The sequence below is a fragment of the Nyctibius grandis genome, chromosome 11 (genome assembly GCF_013368605.1).
Source record: "Nyctibius grandis isolate bNycGra1 chromosome 11, bNycGra1.pri, whole genome shotgun sequence".
Classification (NCBI taxonomy): Eukaryota; Metazoa; Chordata; class Aves; order Nyctibiiformes; family Nyctibiidae; genus Nyctibius; species Nyctibius grandis.
This window is the reverse complement of record NC_090668.1, coordinates 27,289,252-27,311,216: the sequence shown is the minus strand read 5'-3', so window position 1 is coordinate 27,311,216 and position 21,965 is coordinate 27,289,252. Positions and strand designations below refer to the sequence as shown.

The 21,965-nt window shown below is 48.8% G+C and overlaps 1 protein-coding gene across 11 annotated transcripts in view; it reads right to left on the bottom strand.

Annotated features, from left to right (window-relative positions):
* The window catches only part of PPIP5K1 (diphosphoinositol pentakisphosphate kinase 1), a 46,856-nt gene that overhangs the window by 12,712 nt on the left and 12,179 nt on the right, over positions 1-21,965 (bottom strand). For 7 of the 11 annotated variants that reach the window (XM_068410962.1, XM_068410967.1, XM_068410972.1 and 4 more), the window contains 16 exons: positions 21,741-21,827; positions 21,223-21,298; positions 20,586-20,695; positions 19,526-19,611; positions 18,987-19,115; positions 16,995-17,116; positions 16,612-16,794; positions 15,557-15,698; positions 14,934-15,157; positions 13,814-13,941; positions 13,201-13,315; positions 11,704-11,811; positions 10,331-10,447; positions 9,910-10,074; positions 9,016-9,106; positions 3,784-3,906 (listed from right to left, as the gene is read on the bottom strand). In XM_068410962.1, coding sequence (XP_068267063.1) covers positions 3,784-3,906; positions 9,016-9,106; positions 9,910-10,074; positions 10,331-10,447; positions 11,704-11,811; positions 13,201-13,315; positions 13,814-13,941; positions 14,934-15,157; positions 15,557-15,698; positions 16,612-16,794; positions 16,995-17,116; positions 18,987-19,115; positions 19,526-19,611; positions 20,586-20,695; positions 21,223-21,298; positions 21,741-21,827 — 2,006 coding nt within the window. The remainder of the gene's footprint in view (positions 1-3,783; positions 3,907-9,015; positions 9,107-9,909; positions 10,075-10,330; positions 10,448-11,703; positions 11,812-13,200; positions 13,316-13,813; positions 13,942-14,933; positions 15,158-15,556; positions 15,699-16,611; positions 16,795-16,994; positions 17,117-18,986; positions 19,116-19,525; positions 19,612-20,585; positions 20,696-21,222; positions 21,299-21,740; positions 21,828-21,965) is intronic. The other 4 variants (XM_068410971.1, XM_068410973.1, XM_068410966.1 and 1 more) reach the window with 3 other exon arrangements.

Below are 21,965 nucleotides of genomic sequence, written 5' to 3'. Positions count from 1 at the left end.
TGCTTCTAAGGATCCCCCAGCCTTCACATGCTTGCAACTCCCTTTCAGGTTCACCTTCTCCTTGACCCCCGTAACACACGCTCCTGTGGGCACTGCTGCAGCACCCCGGGCGCTCTCTGCCTCTGGCTGAACCTCCTGGCTCCCTCGCACTGCCCTGCCAGCATCTGCCCTGTCGCCACAAGACCTCAGCCACATGCAGCACCTCATTCCTCCCACCACACTTTCAGCCATCCCCAGAGCAGCCCGGGCCCGTTCCGGTGCCAGGCTGGGCAGGCCATGCTCGCAGGGGCACGTGGCCGAGCAAGCAGCACGGGAGGGCAGCTCTCGGGGTTCACCTCTGCCCAAGGACAACGACACCCGCTCTGCAGAGGAACTGAAGAGCCCTGGCACAGGTAAGTGCAGCTCAAAACATCCTCTCAATGCAAGCTAAACAGAGTTATTTATAAGTTTAAAGCTAAATCAGCTAACTAATTAGGGAACAAACAGAAGACCCATGAAGACATGCCTCTACAGTTCTGATGCTCAAAGCGTTTCAGTACAGAAGAGATTTTGGGCTACACCTGCCAGACTGGTCCTCAGGCCTCTCCTGACCGTGTCCCAGGCCGAGCTCTGCCATAGGAATCACACATCGGAAAGACAGCGCAAGGACAGACTCTAGGCATCTAACGGGGTGCAAACAGATGAGCTTCAAAAGACATGGATGAGTCTCCATATGCTCCAAAAAAAAAGGGCTGAAAATACCAGTTTATTTCCACTGTGGCAATTCCTCAGCTATCGGGAAAGAATAGCCTAGATCAGACCATCTGTGTGTAGGATTTGATGTGAGACCCCAGCCAATCACACCTTTTGCTGTTATTTAGGAACTTCTAGGAAATATTAGAAAATGTTTTCTCTTCTATTTCGTGTTTCACGCATCTGTTCTACCTAGACAACATGGTCTGCATGGCTATCCCCACACACCAAGGTCAGGAGACACACGGATCAGTTTATGCTCCACGGCCCCTTGTGCTTCTCTAGCTACACCCACTGGCTTGGCCAAATAAGATATTTAAACCAACTCTCAAACTTGCTGCAACTTCCTTCGCCAGCACAACAGCCCTAAAAACTGTTTTTCTTTCTTTAAACTCAACAAATAAAGCAAGACAATCTTCCGTACACATGCAAGTGTCCCAGTGCTGGAGCTGCAGTCAGCCAGCTGGTAACCGTCTCCATTCCACCCACATCTCCCCCTTGCTTTGCAGCACAGCAGTGTAAACGGCACTGCGACAGAGCCGACTGATCCCCGGCCTCAGACACGCCAGCGTCAGAACATCACCATCAGGGACACAACCTTCCACTGCAGCGTTCCTTAGCCCTACTCCAGCCCCAAGCGAAAGACTTCAGAAATAAGGGCCATTTTAACCTCACCTGAGCAAGTCTTTGACGAAGTGCCACAAGCCATGCACCACACCTCGAAGCATCACAGCCATGAAAAAATACCAGAGAGTTCATGCAAAGATGTGCTCCGGAATCGGAAGGTTTTTAAACATTATTAGCCTGATGTCTGTGAAAAAGGCCCTGACACAAACGTGTGCCAAGAGCCTTGCGTAGCTGCTGCGTCACTTACTGTATTCAGCTCTAGTGATGCTTGGTTTAAATGCCAATGTTCAGCATTTCATTTCACTTAAGCAGGAGCATGCAGATCAAGGGTTTGTTTCACATTCCAAACTTCCTTCCCCAGAAGCTAAACGCCTTCCTGCCTCCTACTTGCTTTTCCAAGCCCCTCGCTTCTTCCCCACAATTGCTCTTATTGCAGCAAGGCGCTGGTAGCACAGGGTGCCACAGCACAGGGTGCCACAGCACACTGAGAAACACGAACAAAGTGCAACAAAGATGAAAAATTCTGGGCTGTGTTAGTCACACACTAGTTAAAGAAGCCTGCCTTGTAAGTATTTGGGGGTACAACTGCGTCTCAGCTGCAGAGACCTTGTCCCTGAACTGAGGCTAACGCAGCAGGACTCTGCTCTGGGCCGTGCGTGCGAGTAGCCAGCTGCTGGCACCGTCCTGCCGCAGAGCCCTCGGAGAAAGGCAGCACAGCTCCAGGACCGTGCCAGAGCTGCTCTGCTCCCAGCTGGGTACCGAGCACGCAGCCTTTGATGCTTTTCCCTGAGAATTAGTGCTGCCTTGGATTCATGCTGCTTGCAGAGCTGTGGAAGGAAAGCAGCCAGAGCCCTCGCTGGCCTTTTCAGCGGCTCTCCTGGTATTCACACCCCCGTCTTGTGCCAAACACCACGAGCTTATTCCGGGACCTACGAGTAGCAAGCACTTGCTGCCTCAAGCAGCTCAGACTGGTGCAGCAGGGTTTAACATCCTCCCAGCTCACCCTCCCTGTCTCTGTCACTCACAGCCTGCTGTGTGCTAGGGAGCTCCCTGAAGAGGTGAGAAGCAACAGCTTTCTCTGACACAGTGAAAAGCAGCGCAGAAAGCCAGTGTTCGTAACGGTCTCCATACAGTGGCATTCATGAGGCTCCGACAGGTCTGAGAATTGGAGAGCACCTTTCCACCCTGATTTGCTATGCCATTTTCCTTGCCTCAAAACTGGACAAAAATCCAAATGAACCAACGTCCTGTTTTCCCCAAAGGCCCCAAATTACTGCCTTAATCATCTCCCCACCTGGTAATCCACCAGTGCTAGTGACCATTATGATCCGGTAAGAAAGGCTCTCAAACTCTGTAAAGTATTGATTAAAACACCATTTGTTGGAACTAACACAAGAAGGAATAGGAGAGGACAGATAATCTTACATCCGTTCAGATGCTGGGAAGCCCGAGTTGTGCAGCATCAGCTGGGTTTCCAACCAGGACACAGCACGCTGTGCAGAGCCTGTCCGGGGAGCAGTGTGTTCAACGCTGCTCAACTCAGCCTTCCAACAAACAGTGTGTGAATCACTGCTCACAGAGTAGTGCCTTTCCTATCGGGATCACAGTGGACACTTCTGTGCATCACACCCCTGCAGCTCCCCCAGATACCTCAGTCTTTCCCTGTGCTCCAGTTTCCTGGAAAATAGCAACACTCTCTCTGCTTCCCAATGCGTAACGCACTAGTACTAACTGCGGATTGATCCACACCTGGCAACACCCCTTCACCCACGTGCATTGGGCAACGTTTATGCTAGTGACCCAAACACATGTTACCAGATTGTCTTGCTGCACTTTGAGGCAGTTTCTGCAGAACTGCACAATAACTAGACCTCCTGGTCCTTTTGCAGTATTTCATCCAAGCATCCCACTTACCTCAAGCATTTCAGGCACATTACACTTCCTTTCTGACAGCTACCCTGGACTCTTCTGTGTGCCCAGCCTTACCCACCCCCAAGCACACCATTCTGCCTTTGGGATGGCTCCACCTTCCGCAGGGTGAGGATTACTGTCTCCACAAAAGCTTCGTTTAGCATCAGCAAGATCACCAAGGTAAGCAAAACGATGTGGTGCACTGCATTTCCACACTAGGACAAACCTATTTAATATCTGGACCAATAAATCCTCCTCCACGACAGCAAGTACTATTAAAATGGCAGAGCAAAATCAGACCCCAGCACTAAACTCCTCGCACAATGTCAGCTCCTGTCTTGTCCTAGCAAGGATCACGATTTCTTGGGATATGATAAAATGCATTACTGTAGATGCGATGAATATACACATTCAACTGTCATTCTTCTTAGCAGTCTAAGTCTTTGTCTCAATAGCATCCTGAGACACCAAAGTCCACAAATTAACCACCTTCTGCACAGGGAACACACATACCGTCTTTGTATGTCAGGCTGCTGGCAAACTTTTTGCCATGGCTGCGTGCGTAGTCCTGGAGGTTGGGGGCACTGGAGGAGCCTCCCAGCACAGTGGTGCTAAACAGGCCGGTGCATTGTGACCCTGGAAAGGCATGGAAGGTGTTAGTATTACATCTCCACTGCATGCAACCACAGAAAAGCAGGGTTAGTCAAAGAATAAGGAATGAACTGGCCACTTCGCAGGCAATCTCAGGAAAAAAAATGACGCCAGGGAGCATGGGCAGGCAGTATTCCCCATTCTAAATTCAGTGGTGCCAAATGCACAACAGGCAGCCCAAAACTCAGCACCAGGCAAGTTCCTAACTCCATGCAGGGGTTTATTTCTATTTGCCTTTCTTGCCCTGGCCTAGGAGAAACACCTTGACACCCTCCAGTCAGCAAATCTACATACTCATGTCAGAAAAGCCAAGATGCCAAATCACTGATGCTCATGTCACAGGGCTTCATGTCTCTGCTCTTCTGCCCTTTCTCTTTGAAAAGCTCCTTTTTCTGTAGGACAAGGAGAAGAAGAAAGGACTGCTTGATCTGTCGATCAGCAAATGTGGATTAATCACTTTGTCAAGCAGTAAGGAAAGCAATGTGACAGAGAGCTTTCTTTCACGAGCTGCTGCCCAGGTGATATTTCACATCCACTTGGTCACGTCTTGCTCCTCCAGAGCAGGTCCGACTGTTCCATGAACTGCCCTTGCAAAGCAGCAGATGCACACACAGCGTGGGACTCTGCGTACCCTGCGGCGAGGAACATGGCATGCAGGACGGTCGCATGCATGGAAGGGCAACCGAACAGCGGTGGCTCTGGCAGCTGCTGGTGTTTGCTTCTCCAAGGCACAGCGTTCTGTGGAGTGACTTGACTTTACCTGATATTTCGGGAATATCAGGCACTTGACACAGGATTCTTTTGACTGAGGAAAGCAATTGTGAGTGAGACAAAACCTTATTACAGGCCAGACAAAGCCACAGATTTGCTATAAATTCTCTGCTAAACGGTCTTGATGCTGCATTCTGTACTGAGAATACAACTGCTACAAACAACACTACTCCCACATACCAAAGGCTTCCAGAAACAAGCAGGTTGAGCTTGTTCTACCTTGTCTGCCAAGGCAAAAAACCTGACACTGCCTATCAGAATTTAACTGGAACAGTGCAATTGTTACTACTGTTAACAAGATCCTGCCTATACTGCAAGCAGCTCTTGATTCTAAAATGCAGCATCATTTAGGTGATTTAGGTTGGAAGGACCCTCTGGAGGCTTCTTTCCCAACGCCCCAGCAGGGCCAGCTTGGATCAGCTCGCTAGGGTTTGTCCAGTCAAGTTTTGAATACCTCCAAGAAAGGAGATTTCACAACCTCTCTGGGCCCCTGTTCCAATATCTGGCACATTCATGGTACATAATCTGTTCCTCCCAGCTAACTGGAAATTCCCATGCTGCAACTTGTGTCTGTTGGTTCTCGTCCCATCACCACACGCCTTGGAGGACCGTCTGTCTCCGTCTTCTCTGTAATCTCCCATTTAGGTGGCTGAACAGCATTAAGGTCTCCACTCCACACAGCTGCTGAGCTGAACAAGCCCCGCACTCTCAGCTTCTCCTCCGAGGACACGTGCTCCAGCCCCCATTCACCTCCACTGCCCCTTAACGGGCTTACACCCACTACACCCACCCCTTTCGTGCACTAGGGAGCCCAGGACAGGACAGCAGTACTTCAGACGCAGCCTCACAAGAGGTGAACAGAGGGAAAGAACCAAATCCCTCAGCCTGGCAGCTGTGCTGCTAACCCAGCAAAGCATGCCCATGGCCTCTGGTGTAAGGACATGCTGCTCGCTGCTCTTCAGGACCCCAGCTCTTTCTCTGCAAAGCCCCTTTATAGCCAGAGCTGCTTTGCAGAAAACACACAGATCCTGAGTTTTGAGCTATTCACGTGAAGCTCAGTCTAAGCTGACCATATCTGCTCCTGGGAACAGCAGGGATGACCAAAAGGGTTCTCGTGTGCACTGAACTTAAGCTGCTCCACCACTGTGACACTGCTGGTAGCCTTCCACAGGACTGACTAGCACACACGCATCCTTGGACAGACAGGCAAAGGACTCTTGCCTGCAGGGTGACTGATACACAGCTCTGAGAATTTCCTCCTAATGCCTTAAACTGAGGCTCAGTGCTAACTCAGCATCAACTGGAATCTGTCAGAATGTGAACAAAATTTTGTCAAGCAGCAGCCAGGATGATGCTCCAAATCGTCCTTCCATGGCTTAAAAACCAACCAACCAACAAACAAAACAAACAAACAACAAACCCCCCCCAACAGACTCATTTTCTAGCAGATAAAAATGGAACAGAAGGATTTTATGACCTTCTATCTTGAGCAACCTCGTGCCACTAACCATTAAGCTAAGGATACCCCAGTGTTTCTGCTATCCCACAGCAGACAGAGGCATTTTGTTAGCACCCTTAAGCCAGAAGAGAATTTGCGAAGATGACTCTATGGACAACAGCAATTGTCTGCAGTGAGCTCAAGGAGACCACTGTAGCCAAAGCAAACACACACACGCATCCTAAAGAACATAATGGTATATCAGCCACTTGGATTTAAGATGCAGCAACATTTGCTAGAAATTACTACATGTGCTGGATCTTTGTGTATTTAATTTTCAGATGCACATTCAATGTTTCAGATGTTTAGAAAACGGACATCCCTTATTTCCCTAGGGAGTCTCAGCACAAAGCTTCATGCCCACTGGCAATACACCACCTCTATGGCTCAAACAGCAAGAAGTGATTTTACCCCATTCTGAAGTGTTCTTGCACACAAAGAAAGGCACTGAAACTTCCCGAGGCTCCTCAAGCTAGAAGCATACACACGATGGCAGACAATCCACAATACTGCACTTGCTCCTGCCCAGAAAAACGTGGCATACTCCAAAGCACCACGTGGCACAGACAAAGCAAGCTGCAGCCCACCCCTTTTCCAAACAGACATTTCAAGGCACTTTTTTAAATTACAGTAAAGACACAATTCTGGCAGGCGTGGCAGCAGGGTTATTACAGGAGCTCTGTCCTGCGCCCCATTCCTGCATGCCTAAACATATGAGGTTACACCTGAACAGACATTCTCCCAGAGACAGTGGCAGCCGGTCAGGCAACAGGCGACAGGCTCAACTTCAGCAAAGCTCAGAAACAGCAGGTAGTATTTGAGTGAGCCCGCTCACAGCACAGCTTCTGAGACAAGTATTAAAGCCAAAGTTCAAGCTCTCATGAGCTCTCTTATTTCTCACAGAGAAAGCACATTTCAGATCCTAGAGGGGGAAGAAATTAGATTTCTACAAAACAAGCAGGAAAAGAATTGGGAAGATTCCTCAAAGAGCTTCACTTTTACAGGTAAAGAGGCGTCATTCTTCTTAACAGTTCCCAGGTTAAGAGAAATTCACAGAAACACAGACATCCTAATAACCAGGGATGGTGCAAGCTGGTGTTGCACCACAGATCCCTTCTGCTCAACCCTTCTGTGCCTGCTGCAAGACGACTATAGAGGAGAATGATGGCTGGACTGAGTACCCAGCTAGAGGTCTGCTGTCACAGATCAGGTCTATCAGTTCCTGCTCACAGTTGTCTCTGCAGCCATTCACAGTTGGGAGAGTGACCAGCACAAGCTTCCCAGCAAGGCAAGTCAGGCAAGAACCTGAAATTAAACCTGCTGGGATCACATTTCAAATTCTGTTGTCAGGAAAAGCAGCACTGTACAGGGGTCCAGCAGAGCAGTAGTCTTCTCTATTGCCAAAACAGACATTCCTCAGAAGCCTGGAAAAGGCTGTAGTAAATAGGCTGTGATGTCTGCTTTCCAGAGCTCCAAACAGTAGAGACAGTTTGCACGAAGCATTTCATGTACTCAGCAATTCTCCAAGCAGAGGCACTTCCTTGGCTGTGGGCCATCTCAGAAATTCCCACATTGATTCACACGGATTCACAGAATAACCCCAGGTTTCTTCAAGCCTAAGCAAGGCAGTCCGTTACAGCTTGCTTAACGCTGCAGGTGGTCTGTGAGAGGCAGAAGTAAGCAGATGCACCGTATGAAATAGCAAATTCAAAAACCACCATGGCCAAGGCTATTGTGCCTTTATGAAAATCATACGCATCAGCCATCCCTTCTTAGATTTCTCCCAGCTGGCTGGGAGCATAGCTGGCAGACTCCAGGGATACTTCCTAACCACTCTGAAGAAAATTCCCTTTACTTGGTAAGAACCAGCTTCCAAAGAAGCAGCTCATTCAAAAGTGACCAAGAGATGATTGGGCCTTTCAGAAATCTCTTGGCTGCAAGATGTCCACGTAACAGAGTGAAGAACTGATGAGTCAGAACTACTGCAAGTCTACGGCCATGCCATAATGCAAAATGGTTTTAAATAAAAAGAAAGTGGGCATAACTTGGGCATTTCCACCTCCTGGTGCTTATTAGTCATCTGCAAAATCTAGGTTTCACAGCTATCTTTGAACCTCATGACAGCAAAGACAGCTTTTCCGTTTCCAAATACATCTTGCTTCATCAAAAATATTTCAGTAAGAATTTAAACTATTAAGACATAGTTGAGGTTAGGATGACAGGGAATGGTACTCTCAAGGACGGGCAGAGAACACCAAGTGCCCCAAAATATTCTCTTCCGCTGGCTACCATGCAAAGAATGGGTAACCAGGGATTCCAGCTCAGTTAGAGAGCTGTCAAACACCGCTGCAGATGACAGACCTGTTCCATACAAGAGATCTTTATGAAGCAAACGTAGAAATACAATAGTCTTACACGAAGAGCAGCTTTACACATAAACTACCGTTTTTCAGAGCAGAAAGCACGCTAGTTCTCATGTAAAATCATTTCTTCCTACTAAGTTCAGAACTGGTGTAACAAATGACAGCAACATGGAACCAGAAGGCCAACCTGCAAGCACGCAGCTTGCTCTGTTGTTCCCACACTATAAAGGATGAAAAGTGCATCTTCTTTTGCTAGAAGTTGAAGGAGAAGATCATACAGGAAAGGAAATACAAGAAGATAGTCTCTACAGTGCTCTAAACAGTAACACTGAAAGAAGACATAACACACACACAGAGACGTACAAGGAACTTAAGCCAGATGTATATTTGGAGAGACAGACAGATGCCCACAGAAATACAGAGGTACAGGTGAGCAGGCTGGTTACAGGTCAAGTACAGTACCTAAGCCACTTTGCTTCATCTCCGAAGACTGCCTGGAGTAAGTGCTGAAGAGGCGATAACCTCCTGACTTGGAAGAAGATTCAGATAGCACCTGCAAAGACAGACAGTATAATCAGCGTCGTGCTCCAAGTTACCCACTGGTCTCAAAAGCCTTTATACATCAACTGAAGGTAAAGAAAAGTGTGTCTCTTCCTTAAAAATCACAATTTGCAGCAGCAGGAAGGTACTCATGTGCTAAGATTGTGACAGTGCACGCTCCATTGTAATTTCAAGTTTGTGTTCGGCTGCAGAACAGCGGAGATTCCAAAAGTATGAAGGGACTCATGTACGGAGCTCCTCGGGACTCGTGTACTGAGCCCCTTGTCTCCCAAGGCTCTTGCTGGGATCACTGGGACACAGACTGCCTTCTTTAGCAGCAGGAAAGTATATCTCCTTTAACTTAGTGTGTGCCTGTTACAAAGAGCTCCCGAGTGCTGCATGCAAAGATGACATTGTGAGCGACACAGAGATGGGAGCCAGCTAACACATACCTCAAGCTCAAACTTTCTGCTTTCACTGGTTCAGAAAACAGAGAGCAAAAATGCCTGTGAAACCCCTCCAAACGGAGGGACAATTCCTATAGTGCCTCTACAGAGCACGCAATCCAAATAATTGTGTTTCTCGAGCATTTCCTTCCTTGCTCTTCCCATCAATTCCTCTGACCTGTGTTCGCCCTGTCCTTCCTCAATGAGGAGGAGTTTGGGAGGTCTGCCTTCCAAACAATCCCTCTTTAACTTCTGCAGGTCCTTTCCCAGAATCAGCTCAAACTCTGGCACGTTAAAAGGAATGCCAGGAAACCAAAGCCAAGCAAAAGACGTTCATTAGAACAACCAAGGGCGCCCATCGCATGGTTACCTCCATGGACCCTGTCTTCCGGTTCCTGATCAGCGGTGATCTTCGCTGAACGCTGACCGGCTCGGAAGGCTGCGGAGACCTGTGCTGTGCACGGTCCGGCTCATCGACACCCTTCTCTTTGGAGAGGTCCTCCAGGCTGCCTTGGGCTGCTTTCTTGTCCTCGTTCTGCAGGAAGGAAACATTGACACCTGTGGGCACGCGGCCTTTGCAAGCACTGCCCAGGGACTGACTCCAGCCTTGACCCTCCCGGCTCTGCGGAGCTCAGGAGGACGCCAGCGTTCTCAGAGACTGCCCTGGCCACCCTCGGGGCTAGGCAGGGAACACAACCCGCTAACAGCCCGCGGGCACGACGGAAAGCTCGGAGGACAACTGGCTGCTGGAGACAGGATGGCAGCAGACCCCCCCTGGGCAGCGCACTCACCTCCGCCGAGGCAGGACGGAAGCCGAACCCCGTGGGCACGTTTCTGTCTTCCTCACAGCCTTTCACGCCAGGGCTGAAGTGCAGCTCCACGTGGAAACGCTCTTCTGAAGATGGGTCCTGCGAACACGAGGCACAGAGAATAAGTAAATAAACAAAACTCAGTCCCAGTGTCAGCTGAAGCCACGCTCTGGACTGGGCCGCCCTGCCATGCCGGCGCAGCGCGCGTCCCACGCGCATCCTTTTGGACGGAAAGCGGAAGCAACAAGAAACCACGAACACAATGGCTCTGGGTTTGCCTCATCCAAAAGGAGGGCCCTTACGAGCACAAAGCTGAGGCATTCAAATTGTTGTTATTTTGTGACAACAGCCACCAGAGGACCAAAACGGAATCGGGCTGCATGTATATACATACACAAAGCTAACGCATGGCCCCTCCCGATCCACTCCTGTTGCAAAACCAGCACGCACTGGGGCAGGGAGAGACTGGTTCCCTCCTGGACCTTTACTCGGGTTGTTCCAAGATTTAAGTAACTGTCTCTAATGTTAATTTTTAGATATGTATTTTTTTAAAGGAAGCCAGACCTTTTACAGCATCTGGCACTAAGGATGTAAACCCGAAAGTTTCACCATCTCCACTCACTAACAGATTTACGCCGCTCCCAAGAGCTCTGTTCAGACCTTTTTTTCTTTTTTTTTGACAAACAGCAGCAGGAAATATTTCACTTCTACCATCAGAAGCCCACATCAGCTCTGTGAATACAAGATTCTAACTTCACAGCGTATGGAAGAGAGAGACTGCTCCCCTCGCCCACCTCCTGCAGTACAGCACCTGGGAGTCAGTACGTGCAGTTCGGTGCCAAACCTACTTATGGTCATCACCATCAGCTCCCACATCCTGGCTGGTTTTTAAATGATTCTCTTCACTTCCTGACAATATCAGTGTATACTTCCCTAACTATATCAGTATATTTTTAAAATAAAAAAAAGTTTACGAATGTGGAATTTCTGGATGTTTTCTAGAAATATTTGGAAAAGACTGCCAAATATATAATTTGTTTTTATTTATTTTTTCCTACTGTTCATTTGTAATTAATATTAAGAAACAGCAAATTATTTTGCATTAGGAAATGCTTTAAAATAGATAGTATTGATCACTTAAGTTCGGTATTACTGCTCAGGGTGGCATCCCGCTTACGCACTAACTGGGTCACTGCCTCCCACCTACAAATGACAACGAGCAGTTGTGTTAACGATCCGTCCAGCTCTACTGGCAAGCGGAGAGAGCTGAGGTTACAGACGTCCCAGCTGATCTCTCGGGGCCTGTGCCTTGCATCACGGCATGAAGGACTTTATCCTACAGCTATATCCCTCACCTTGTTGTTGTCCTCGTAGAGCATGATAACAATCTGGGTCATGTAGTTCAGCTCTGAGATAGCACTCAAATAGTCCATGGCTCTCTTCCACTGCTGGTCTTTGTTTTCCTGATATATACACATAAACAGTCGCATGGAATAAGCAACAGCAGACACCTCGCAGCATTCAGTGAAATGGGTCTGAGAGAGTTTGTCCCTCCACAAGATAACAACATTGTCAGGACAAAAACCACCTTGGTTAACTCGCACGGAGAGAGACGGCCTTGCAATGAGGGTGGGGTGCTTACAGCGAGGAGCCCCTGCAGAGAGGGACACTGCAGCTGCCCATACAATCCACGTGCAGACCTGTGCACATTCAGCTGCAAGCCCCCCGTGCCACGCTGGCTGGAGAGAGGCATAACCCACAGCAGGCTCCCAGACAGCCACTCCCAAATTCTGGGGAGAATGGAGTTATCAGAGAAATCTCAAAAAAAGCACGAGGGATGAACTTGTGCTAAATAAGGGACCAAGTGAAGCTGCTTTTACACGATGCTGAATGAAAAGCCCACAGAGCCACGCTGGACCCTCGGGCTCCACGGGGCAGGGCAGCCCACCCCTCCTCGCCGTTCCCGAAGGGCCACTCGTGCTGCTGCGCAGCATCTCGCCACCTTGATGGACACGAAATGAACCCCACCAGTACAAACAAACCCAGATGCAGCCTAATATCCCTGTGCTGGCAACACAGCACCCTCTGACACTCAAGTCAGGGAAGAAAGTAGCATCTTATTCAGTGAGCAATTCAGAGGCACTTGCATGATCACTGCCTACAGATACCAGAAACCACGCCTGCTAAGCAAGCCCAAACTCTCAAGGCATTTCATAACACCATGCTTAAAAAATGGGAAGACAAATCAGAGAGCCTCTCGAGGACTCTAAAGCAGAGCTTTTCTCAGGGTCTGCATGCCAGTTCCTTCAGGAAGCAGGTTATGAGAGCAAGTGAAGGTTGGATTGGATGAGTTAGTCCCCTAAAAATGTGTCATCTGTCCCTGTGCATTTGCAACCTCAAGTCACTTCCTCTGTAAGCAAACTGATTTTCTTGACTTAGAATTGACAGAGAGTCACTAAGTACCAGGGCCAAGCTCTTGAAATAAAGGGTGGAAGGAAGCAGGAAGAGAGATATTCCCTCATCCCCACTGCCTCATCCTGCTGTCCTCCCACACAGGTAAGTGGTCTACTCATCTGAAACCGGCAGGACAGCTCTTGGAGAAAACATGCCTCTGTACAAGCAAGGCAGGCAGTGTCAGGACTGAGGCAGAACAACCCTCCTACATGCCAGAAAGGCAGGAAGCTGCAGCATGCAAACACAGCAGAGACGGAGCTGGCCAGGGGCCACTAATGCACATCACTACTGGGGGAGCTGGCTAGAGGGGCAACCTACAAACATACGCTGTCCACCTTGGAAAGGGCCACTGAAAAATGCAGGGAGGCTTACTCTGTGAGCATTGCTGGGACACTTACATCCAGGAGCCCCCCATAGCGGAAGATACTGAGCAGAGAGTGCACGTGGCTCTCACTGGTGAAGTAGAGCCGCGTCCGAACGTGGCGACCTGGTGACAGAACTCCTCTTGAGTACCTAAACCAAAATCAGCCCAGTGTTACTCGTAGCCTGCCAATGAATTGCCATCTATCACACAGCAGCATTTCTGCACACTTAAGGGAACGAGATAACCCTGCACTGGGAACTGTCAAAGAGCAGCAGGAACAGAACAATCAGTGAGAGCACTGGGCACAGAAGCAGCAAGTTTTGTGCTATCCTAATGGAGACACACGGTGGGGCAGAGGTGGCCTCATCCTACCAGCTCTTGCCCCTTGCACAGACAGGGATGAAGGCACCACCATCCAGCTACAGTGGGTTTAAGCTTCTGTGGCACCGTGCTCCTGCTCAGCAGTCTCAATGGGCCTTTCCATTTCCCTTCCAGTTCTAGCAGCACCAACATGCCTCCCTCTTGGTGTGTCCTTCAGCGTATGCTCAGTGCCTCCTTCCACACCAGTACACTCTTCTGGCGTGGTTCCCACACACTGCTCCAAAGCTGCCCTCCCCACCAGCAGCAGCATGCAGCACAGTCCTTACAAGGGATGTAGTTTGTTGACAGACTCATCTTCATGGGTTCTCTGTAGGTCCAGCTGGATCTTTTTAATGAGAGGAAGACAAAAGCCAATAGCAATCTCCAGTTTCTCCTCCTTATTAATCCCATATTCCTGCAGGAACAAAACAATAGACACCCTTGAGCCCCGGTTCTCTGTCACATCCTCCCATGAAAGGTGGCTGGACTTCAACAGTCCCATCTGCAAGCACCACTACAGTTAAGCAAGGACAGAAAGGGAAATGTCACTCAGCACCTTTCTCTCCCCTGTGCCCCCCCGCTCCCCATACTGCAGAGGGTAACAGAGGACAGAGACTCCTCCGAGAATCCCAATCTGTCTAGACATGACTGTCAGTATTCTTCCAACAGCCGAGAGGCACAAGTACCATCAGGGAACCTCCTCTCACGACACACAAAATTATACCCTGACCTGGCATGAGCATTAATGCAACAACTGCTGTTTGCAAAGATAAAACTTGAAGTCCTATGCTGGAAACAGCCAAACTGCACCTCAACAGGAACACTGTGAGACGTTTAGAAGACCACTTTGCTCTACATGGGCACAAGTGCAATTGGACCTTGCTGGTAGAAGCTCACCCCATACAAAGGAAGCATTTCTGCTTTGGTGACCGCAGAGATCCGTTGCACGTCGCCCTCCTTCCCCCTCCCACGTTCACGGGCATAAACTTTGTGAGAAGCAAGTCAACTTTGCAAACTGAACAAGTTCTAGTTTGACAAAAATAACAAACCTGCCAGAACAAGCCTTCACTTTAACACAGAAATCTCTTCCCCCGTACACTCCTGTCTGGGGAGAACGGGATGCTGCTGTAGCACACGCGCTCAGCACGAAGCTGTGCTATCGAGCACTGCGACGAACACAGGAGAGCTGTTCGCTATTCTGACGCTGCCAGAACCCTCATCTGGGAATCAAACCCTGCCACGTCTGAATTCATAAATGGTTTTGGCCTTATACAAACATGAAGGGATATATCTGAGAAATACCTGTGATACGCTGCCTCGAGAGTTAATGTGCAAGAGAGTCGAGGAAAAACAAAGGGTCAGAAACTGACACCACAGACATCATCACACAGGTGGGACAGGCTATACCTGGGGTATGATCACATCTGCCAGGGCTTTGGAGAGTTTGAAGAGTTCAGCTGTGCCTTCCAGTTTCAGCGCACGGTTGTGCTGTACATCATACTTGATGCAGTCGTAGATATCAGGGATCTTGCTGATGTCGTAACGCCCATTCTTCATGCGGAAATCTCGCTCCAGCTTACTCCAGCGTTGCAGCATCAGTTCTAGAGTCTCACTGTGGTACAGCTGCAGGTCTGAACAGCAGAGAACACCAAACCACATTCACATCCTGACTACTTCTATGTAGATTTCAAGTGACAGCTATGACTGACTTCTCCCAGCACAGAAGAGCTCTGATTATTATATTATGGCACCCACAGGAATCCTAGACTGGGAAAACCACTGGATCTATACTGCTGCCGTTCACATTCACTCTAAACCCAAGATGCACATATAATTTCCTTTACATTACAGTGCTCTTTGACAGTAGTTGAAAGTGGAATAGAAGCCTTCTACATCAATAGCACACACAGAATTTCACTTTAGAATTTCTTTGCTACAGACATAGACATAAACCACAGTAGTGTTTGGGAGCTCTGAAGATGTAACAATAAATTAATCTGCTCCAGACCCTTTCCAGTTCTGATGCTCACCTGCAGATTTTGGGTCTTCCAGACGTTTTTGTATCTGGGAGGTGAGATTCTCAATGAGGGTGAACACCTGGTTACAGACCTCTACCGGGTTCTGGATGAATGTCATGGAGTTGAGCAGAGAAGCACTGCCTGTAGGTGCTAGCTGAGAGAAGATACCAGCAGAGATTAGTTAGTGTCTTTACAAACTGGGAACACAAAATGTCTGCCTTTTGCAGCTGTACTGCTTTCTGATGAGGGACAGAGGTTGTGCTCCCAGATGAGCACAATAAGCTGGCCTGTTCCTAGGGGTAGGTAGGCATGTTTTATAAACTTGCTCAGGACCAAACTCAGAGGGAGCAGACCACTGCTCCTCTCAGATCAGACCTCCCTCCTCCTACAATATTCACTGTTGTCTCACTTTGCCTCTGTGCTTGAGTAGATGTTTTAAGTAGTTCTTTGAGGTGATAAATACGTTCCTTAATGTAATGGATTTCAATCCAGTAATCGGATCTCAGAGTCTGCGAAAAACAGCATTTTGGGTACTTGTCAGAGAAGCTGCTATAGTGCTTTTATTGGTTGCTGTGCTGGATGTAGCCCATGCTGTCTATTCTGCAGTTATCAGACACTGATAGGACGACAAAAGGGTTTGTATCCAAAAGATGTTCACACACGCACAGAGCAGGGGTCTAGAATCTGGCAAGGTGTACTTCCTGTCCACAGTGACTGGGATTGTTCTGGGCAGCATGCAGTAAACCACGAGAACCCTTCTTTTAGCACAGCCATGAGAATAAAATGCATTGGGACTTCTACAGGGAGAGGAAGGCACCATGATGATTCTCGTGAAGTGGAGCAACACTGAGGATTTTCACTTGGAGAAGGGCAGGGGCTATTACCCCCTCAAAAAAAACTTCCCTTTCCCTTCCTAAGTTCTGTTTCTATCCTATAATTTTGACCAGAACTGATCTCAGACTAACCAATCTACTGCTCACGTAGCAGCAGGCTCCACGTTAAACCACTGCAGCAATGCTGTTCTCCCTCCAGATACAGGGAGCAATAAAGCCACACTGGTGCTTTACCTTTTCGTAATCCTCTTCACAGAACTGAGCATCCTTCTGCATGATTTCATGCAGCCGTGCCTTCACTCTGTGTTGACAGCTGCTAAGGGAATCACTGTCACTGTCCAGGAGACCGTTCATATTGGCACTTTTCACCATTTGCACCAGGATGGGGGTCAGCTCTCCTTCCAGGGCCAGCAGACCCTACAGCAACACAGGACAAGATTTCAGTTATGGGCAACCCAAGCAACAAACATTTCTGGTAGTTTCACAGCCACCTCCCAGCAGAGAGGGGGAAGCTCCTAGGACAGCTCCTTCCTCATCACCAGAGGTTTTCCTTTAGGACTGGCATATTTTAAGACTAATGTAGCAGAACTAACAGATGCCCAAAAGAAAGGAAAGACCTTTGCAAAAGCTGCTGCTGTCATCTGAACTCGTCCCTCATCTGAGGCGTAGATCTTGAGGTCATGACGGTAGGTGCTGTGCAGCCTGAGCAAGCCACATCCAGGGAAACCAGCGTAATCACCTGGAGCACAGAACAAACTCAACATTAACATTCTGACACCTGCAAAACTATCAGCTGAATAGCCTGCTTTAGACAACAAACTTTATTGTAGTAACAGGGAATTAATCACTTTCATATCCAGCATTTAGACTGCTCCAAATAGACAGTTCTAGCCATACGTGATGACAAGAAATCTGATTCAGGTTTTGTTTAACTTGGGAAAGTTCATTTTGAGGAGAAAAGTGATCATGCACCAGTCAAGTCTGATTTGCCCAAATTCTGCAGCAACTCCCTCTGAACAGTCCGTAACTGTTCTGCTAGCCTGAATATCCCTGTGCAGAATAAAGGTGGACAAAAAAACCTGCCACCCCCTACTTGTTCTTTGCACAAGAGCAGGTACTGCTGCCACCAGAACTGCGGGCAGAGCTGCTCCCTGGCTTCCAAAGCGTGTCCTGTAGAGCTACAATGATCTTGCGGCACAAAATGACCGTTTATTTATGATGTCTGAGTCAGCCACAGGAGTCAGATCAGTCATGGGAGAAAGCAACTCATGCAGCTCTTGAGTCTGACCCTGCAAAGACAGTGCAGTGGTGACTAATGTGCTGCTGCCTGGAATCCCGTGATGATTTTGCACAGTACCCAGTCACATTTCACGAGAAGATGGATAAATTCTCCCAGCTCTGAGCTCACAACTCACAGAAACACCCTGCTAGACAAGGACAGACACCAGCCAGAAGCCAGCTGTGTATCTGGACAAACCTGCCATGTACCAACTGCTACCCAGGAACTGTAACACAGCATCTCACCGCAAAATAAGATCTCTCCCTCTCCGTGAATGACCACGTGATGCACAAGTCTCCAAAGCCATGATTCAGAAGGACCAAAGCCACCCTGTATGTGCTCAGAGCGAGCTTTTACTGTGAGCAAGAGGGCAGTCCTCCTTCCTGTCTTTTTTGAAGCTAGAAGTTACGTTTCCACTCATCCAGTCCTCAGGCACCTCCTCCAACACCCACAATCTTTCAAAGACAATCCAGAGTGGCCTCACAGTGACATCTGCCAGCTCCCTCGGCACTCGTGCGTGCATCCCCTCAGGGCCCATGGACTTATGTATGTCCAGTTCGCTTAAGTATTCCCTGACCCAATCCTCTTCCACTAAGAGTAAGTCTTCCTTATTCCAGAAGGAAATCTTCTCCAATTCAATTTAAATTAGCTTAATTAATCTGAAATGTAATTAATTAACTTGAATTAATTAAACATTCAAGTCAAAGATAAGCAGTATCCAATATTGGTCTCATCAGATCAACACAGCAGTAGTTTTTACTTCTGACTTTGTACTTGAATGAAAAAGGCAATCTCAGCCTTTTTTCTTTCCCCCTTCGGGCTCGTGTCGATGTGTGTGTGTACTAAACGCTTTTCAGAGTCACAGAATAATGGTGGAGAAAATATGGACAAGTTACGTTCCTATTCTCCTGCCTCAGGGCAGAATTATCTCTATTCCAAGACAGATTTCCTCTGTTCTCTACATCTGACCTAAAGTCCTTGTTAATCATACATAAATCTTGAAGTATTTGCTTCATCAGAATGTACCTCACTAGCATGGCTTCCCTTTTTTGAATACTGGCACGTTAATTGAAAGAATGCCACTGTGCTCCAAGACACACTGAAGTTTAACCACTGCAGCAGACACCTGTAGCTAGCTTAGGGATCTTCAGGAGCTAAACCCACTTGAAGTATTTATCCTTACCAGGTCAATTCAAAAGAGCAAACCCAGTGATGACCTCAGCCACATCCCACAGACATCTGAGCATCCCTCACGCTGGTGATCAGTCACCCGGGCTGGGCAGCCTGGCACAGTCACAGGAAAGGATGGAGACACATGGGCAAAGCTTACCTTGGCCACCTGGGTACATACAGCGAAAGGCTCGCCCCAGCTCTTCTGCCTGGACCCTTCCTGCTGGTGTCAGCTCTCCACCCCACTTAAGCACCAGGAGAAGAGATGGGAAAGACTCTCGGCGAGCTTCTAGGAGACAAACAGGTACTCACTACATCAGATCTCAAAGCTGAGCTTGTAGAGGGAGAGGAGGGGAGGAAGAAGAGGTTGCCATCGGCGCCTTGCAGAGCATTCTCAACACAAGCCTGACCCACAGTCCTCAGGAACCAAACCAGCAAGTACGAAATCAAGAGTCACTACTTTTTGAAGGTATAGGCTGGCATTCATGAAATGGGAAGCATTAGCCCTGTGGCACCATCTGGGGTGTTCTGGTACACTCCATCATGCATCACTCCAACCCTCCGTACGATGTGAGCAAAGATAAGACACGGGTCACTGGTTTTGCCTGCATGTCCAGAGGTCTATATGGGGTAGGATGGCTGCATGCACTCTTGGACACCAGGCTTTGAAATCATGGCAGTAACATCAGGCTTCTTTACCTTCATCTTCACTTGCAGCTTTTGGATGTCCGTGGGGCAGGTAGGTCAGCTGCACCTTTCGGTTAATGCCAGAAAAATGTCCGTACCTGTGACAAGGAGGGGGGAAATGCAAACAAATCAACTCCACTCACCCTTTGCCCAGGGGTCCCGAGGCAGCACACGGCAAAAACACAGCACAGGTAAGGGACCTTCTGCTGCAGCACCAACTGCCGAGGAACACGAACGTTTATGCCATCTACCTGTGACCCGGCACACACCCCAGAAAAAGCCAAACAGCTCCCCCAAATGAAATTCAAAGATCCACGTACTTGCCTGCTCTTCAGCTGGCAGCACTCTGTGCTCTCACACCCCACCGGGGCTTTAATCACCCTTAGTTAATGTCTATCTACATCTTTAACAAGTGAATTAATGGGATCACAGAAAAAATCCAATCTGCCAGGCGCTCTGAGGATACCCACACCTGTAATGAGCAGGAAGAGCAGGGGAAGGGATCGTGGCAACAACTCATCCCCTGTGCTCCACAGGCACGGCTCGAACACAGACACGGCCTGCGTACGCCACAGCGAGCTATGGCTCCGAGAGAGACCCTCCTTCTGTTTTCCACCTGCCAACCCCACCATACTGTCTTTTATTTCTGCTGTACAAAACCTAAGAGGACACAAACATCTTTTCAGCTTTTCGAAGCTCCTTTTTGTTAAACTTTTGGCACCAGACAGCCTCATTTAAAACAAGGTTTGTTCCAAATTTATCAAAATGATTCATATCAACGTGGTCCCTACAGGAGCCCAGCTCCTCTCCCACAGCAAAGGAAGCTCAGTTTTGTCTCAAGTTGTTTAGCAAAAAAACAGACACACTTGGACAAGAATCAGCAGTGGGTTTGGTGCCAAGCAGAAAACGTTAAGAGCATGGCACCTTTCGGGTACAGCTGCCACCAGGGGATGGAGGAGACTCTGGCCTCTGGGGAGCCAGCTGGCCAGGACAGCAGCAGCTTGTTTCTACATCGCATGCTGACCCGCGGCTCTGAGACAAGCTCACGGTGCCCCGAGATATGAACCCTTACATCTCCAAGACGCTCTTCAGCTGTTCCAGTTTGGACTTCCTCTCCTCAATCTCACAGTCACTGTGGGTTCCCAGTTCCACCACAAGCTGCCGTGCAATGTCCAGCACTTCCTGTTGGAGAGCAGACACTGTCTCAAGCACCCAGCAATTCTGCCTCAGCCTCACCACTGTACTCTTGCAAGGCCTCCAGACACCTTCACCCAGCATCAGGTCCACATACACACTCGCCAGAGACACGTCATTTCACAAGACACAACTCAGGCAGGACAAACTTTCACACTGCAGTTTGTGTGATCCCCACCCTGGGCTGCAGCCCCGTTCAGAAGAAAGCAGGTGCCTCCAACTGCCCCACGCCCTAGCCTGGACCCGTCTTTCACCAGAGGCAACCACAACAGACGGGCAAGCTGCACCAGGTCATCCCCATCCTACAGTCTTCACATCAGCCAGGAACAGTTTCCACTCCGCTCTCATGCTGTCACCCTGCTGAGTGTGCATGGGGTGGGGAATGAGAAAGGGAGTGCTTGTGCGACAGACTGTTGCCCTTTTGAAGGTTTCCACCCTCCCAAAGGTTTGCCTCACGCAGGGATCCACATTACCTGCATCTCCCACACGGTAACCCCAGAGAGGACTCCCCTCACCTGCAGCTGCTCTGGTTTCTTCAGCTTCAACTTCCCTGTCTTGTAGCCATCGTATTTCTCAAATAATTCAAAGAACCTGAACAGACAACAAAGAACTCTGATCCATCTTCTGCTAGTTCAGTGCTACAAGGACTGTCATCCCTACATAAGCATTCACACTCTGATCTTCAGGGAGAACCAGCAAGCCCACTGGCTCCTTCCTGTGCTTCTGAAATTATGAAAAAAGCAAGTGTTTCCAGCCACAGGTACAAAAAAGAAGTAGCCACCAGCTTCCCATTTAGTGGGGCACTTCCCTTTGCAGTAGCTAGCAGACCTTCACTTCCAGTGTTCACACAGAAGGTGCCAGGATCCTTACGGGGAAAGCGGGCTCCCTCAACTGGGCAGAAAGCATTTGCTTGAATGGAGCCAGGAAAAAGCGCTGCCTCCCATGCCCTCAGCCCTTCTGCTCCTCCTCTTGATTCACAAACGGGCCCTCCTCACTTCCCAGCAGCACAGCATCTTCTTGCCTTGACTCTTACCGGGGATGCTTGACTTCCATCTTCATCTTCTGCTTTGGGGTGCGATCTCCGTGCCGGATGACTGCAATAACACAACGAAGCTCCATCCTGGGGAAACACAAGATACAGACGTGTCCCTACACTCCAGAATTGCCACCAGAAAGCAGGTTCCCATTGTTCCTTTTGACATCTGGCAGAACTCCTCCCAGGCTAAACCAGGCACAAGTAAAAGCAGTCAAAGTACCG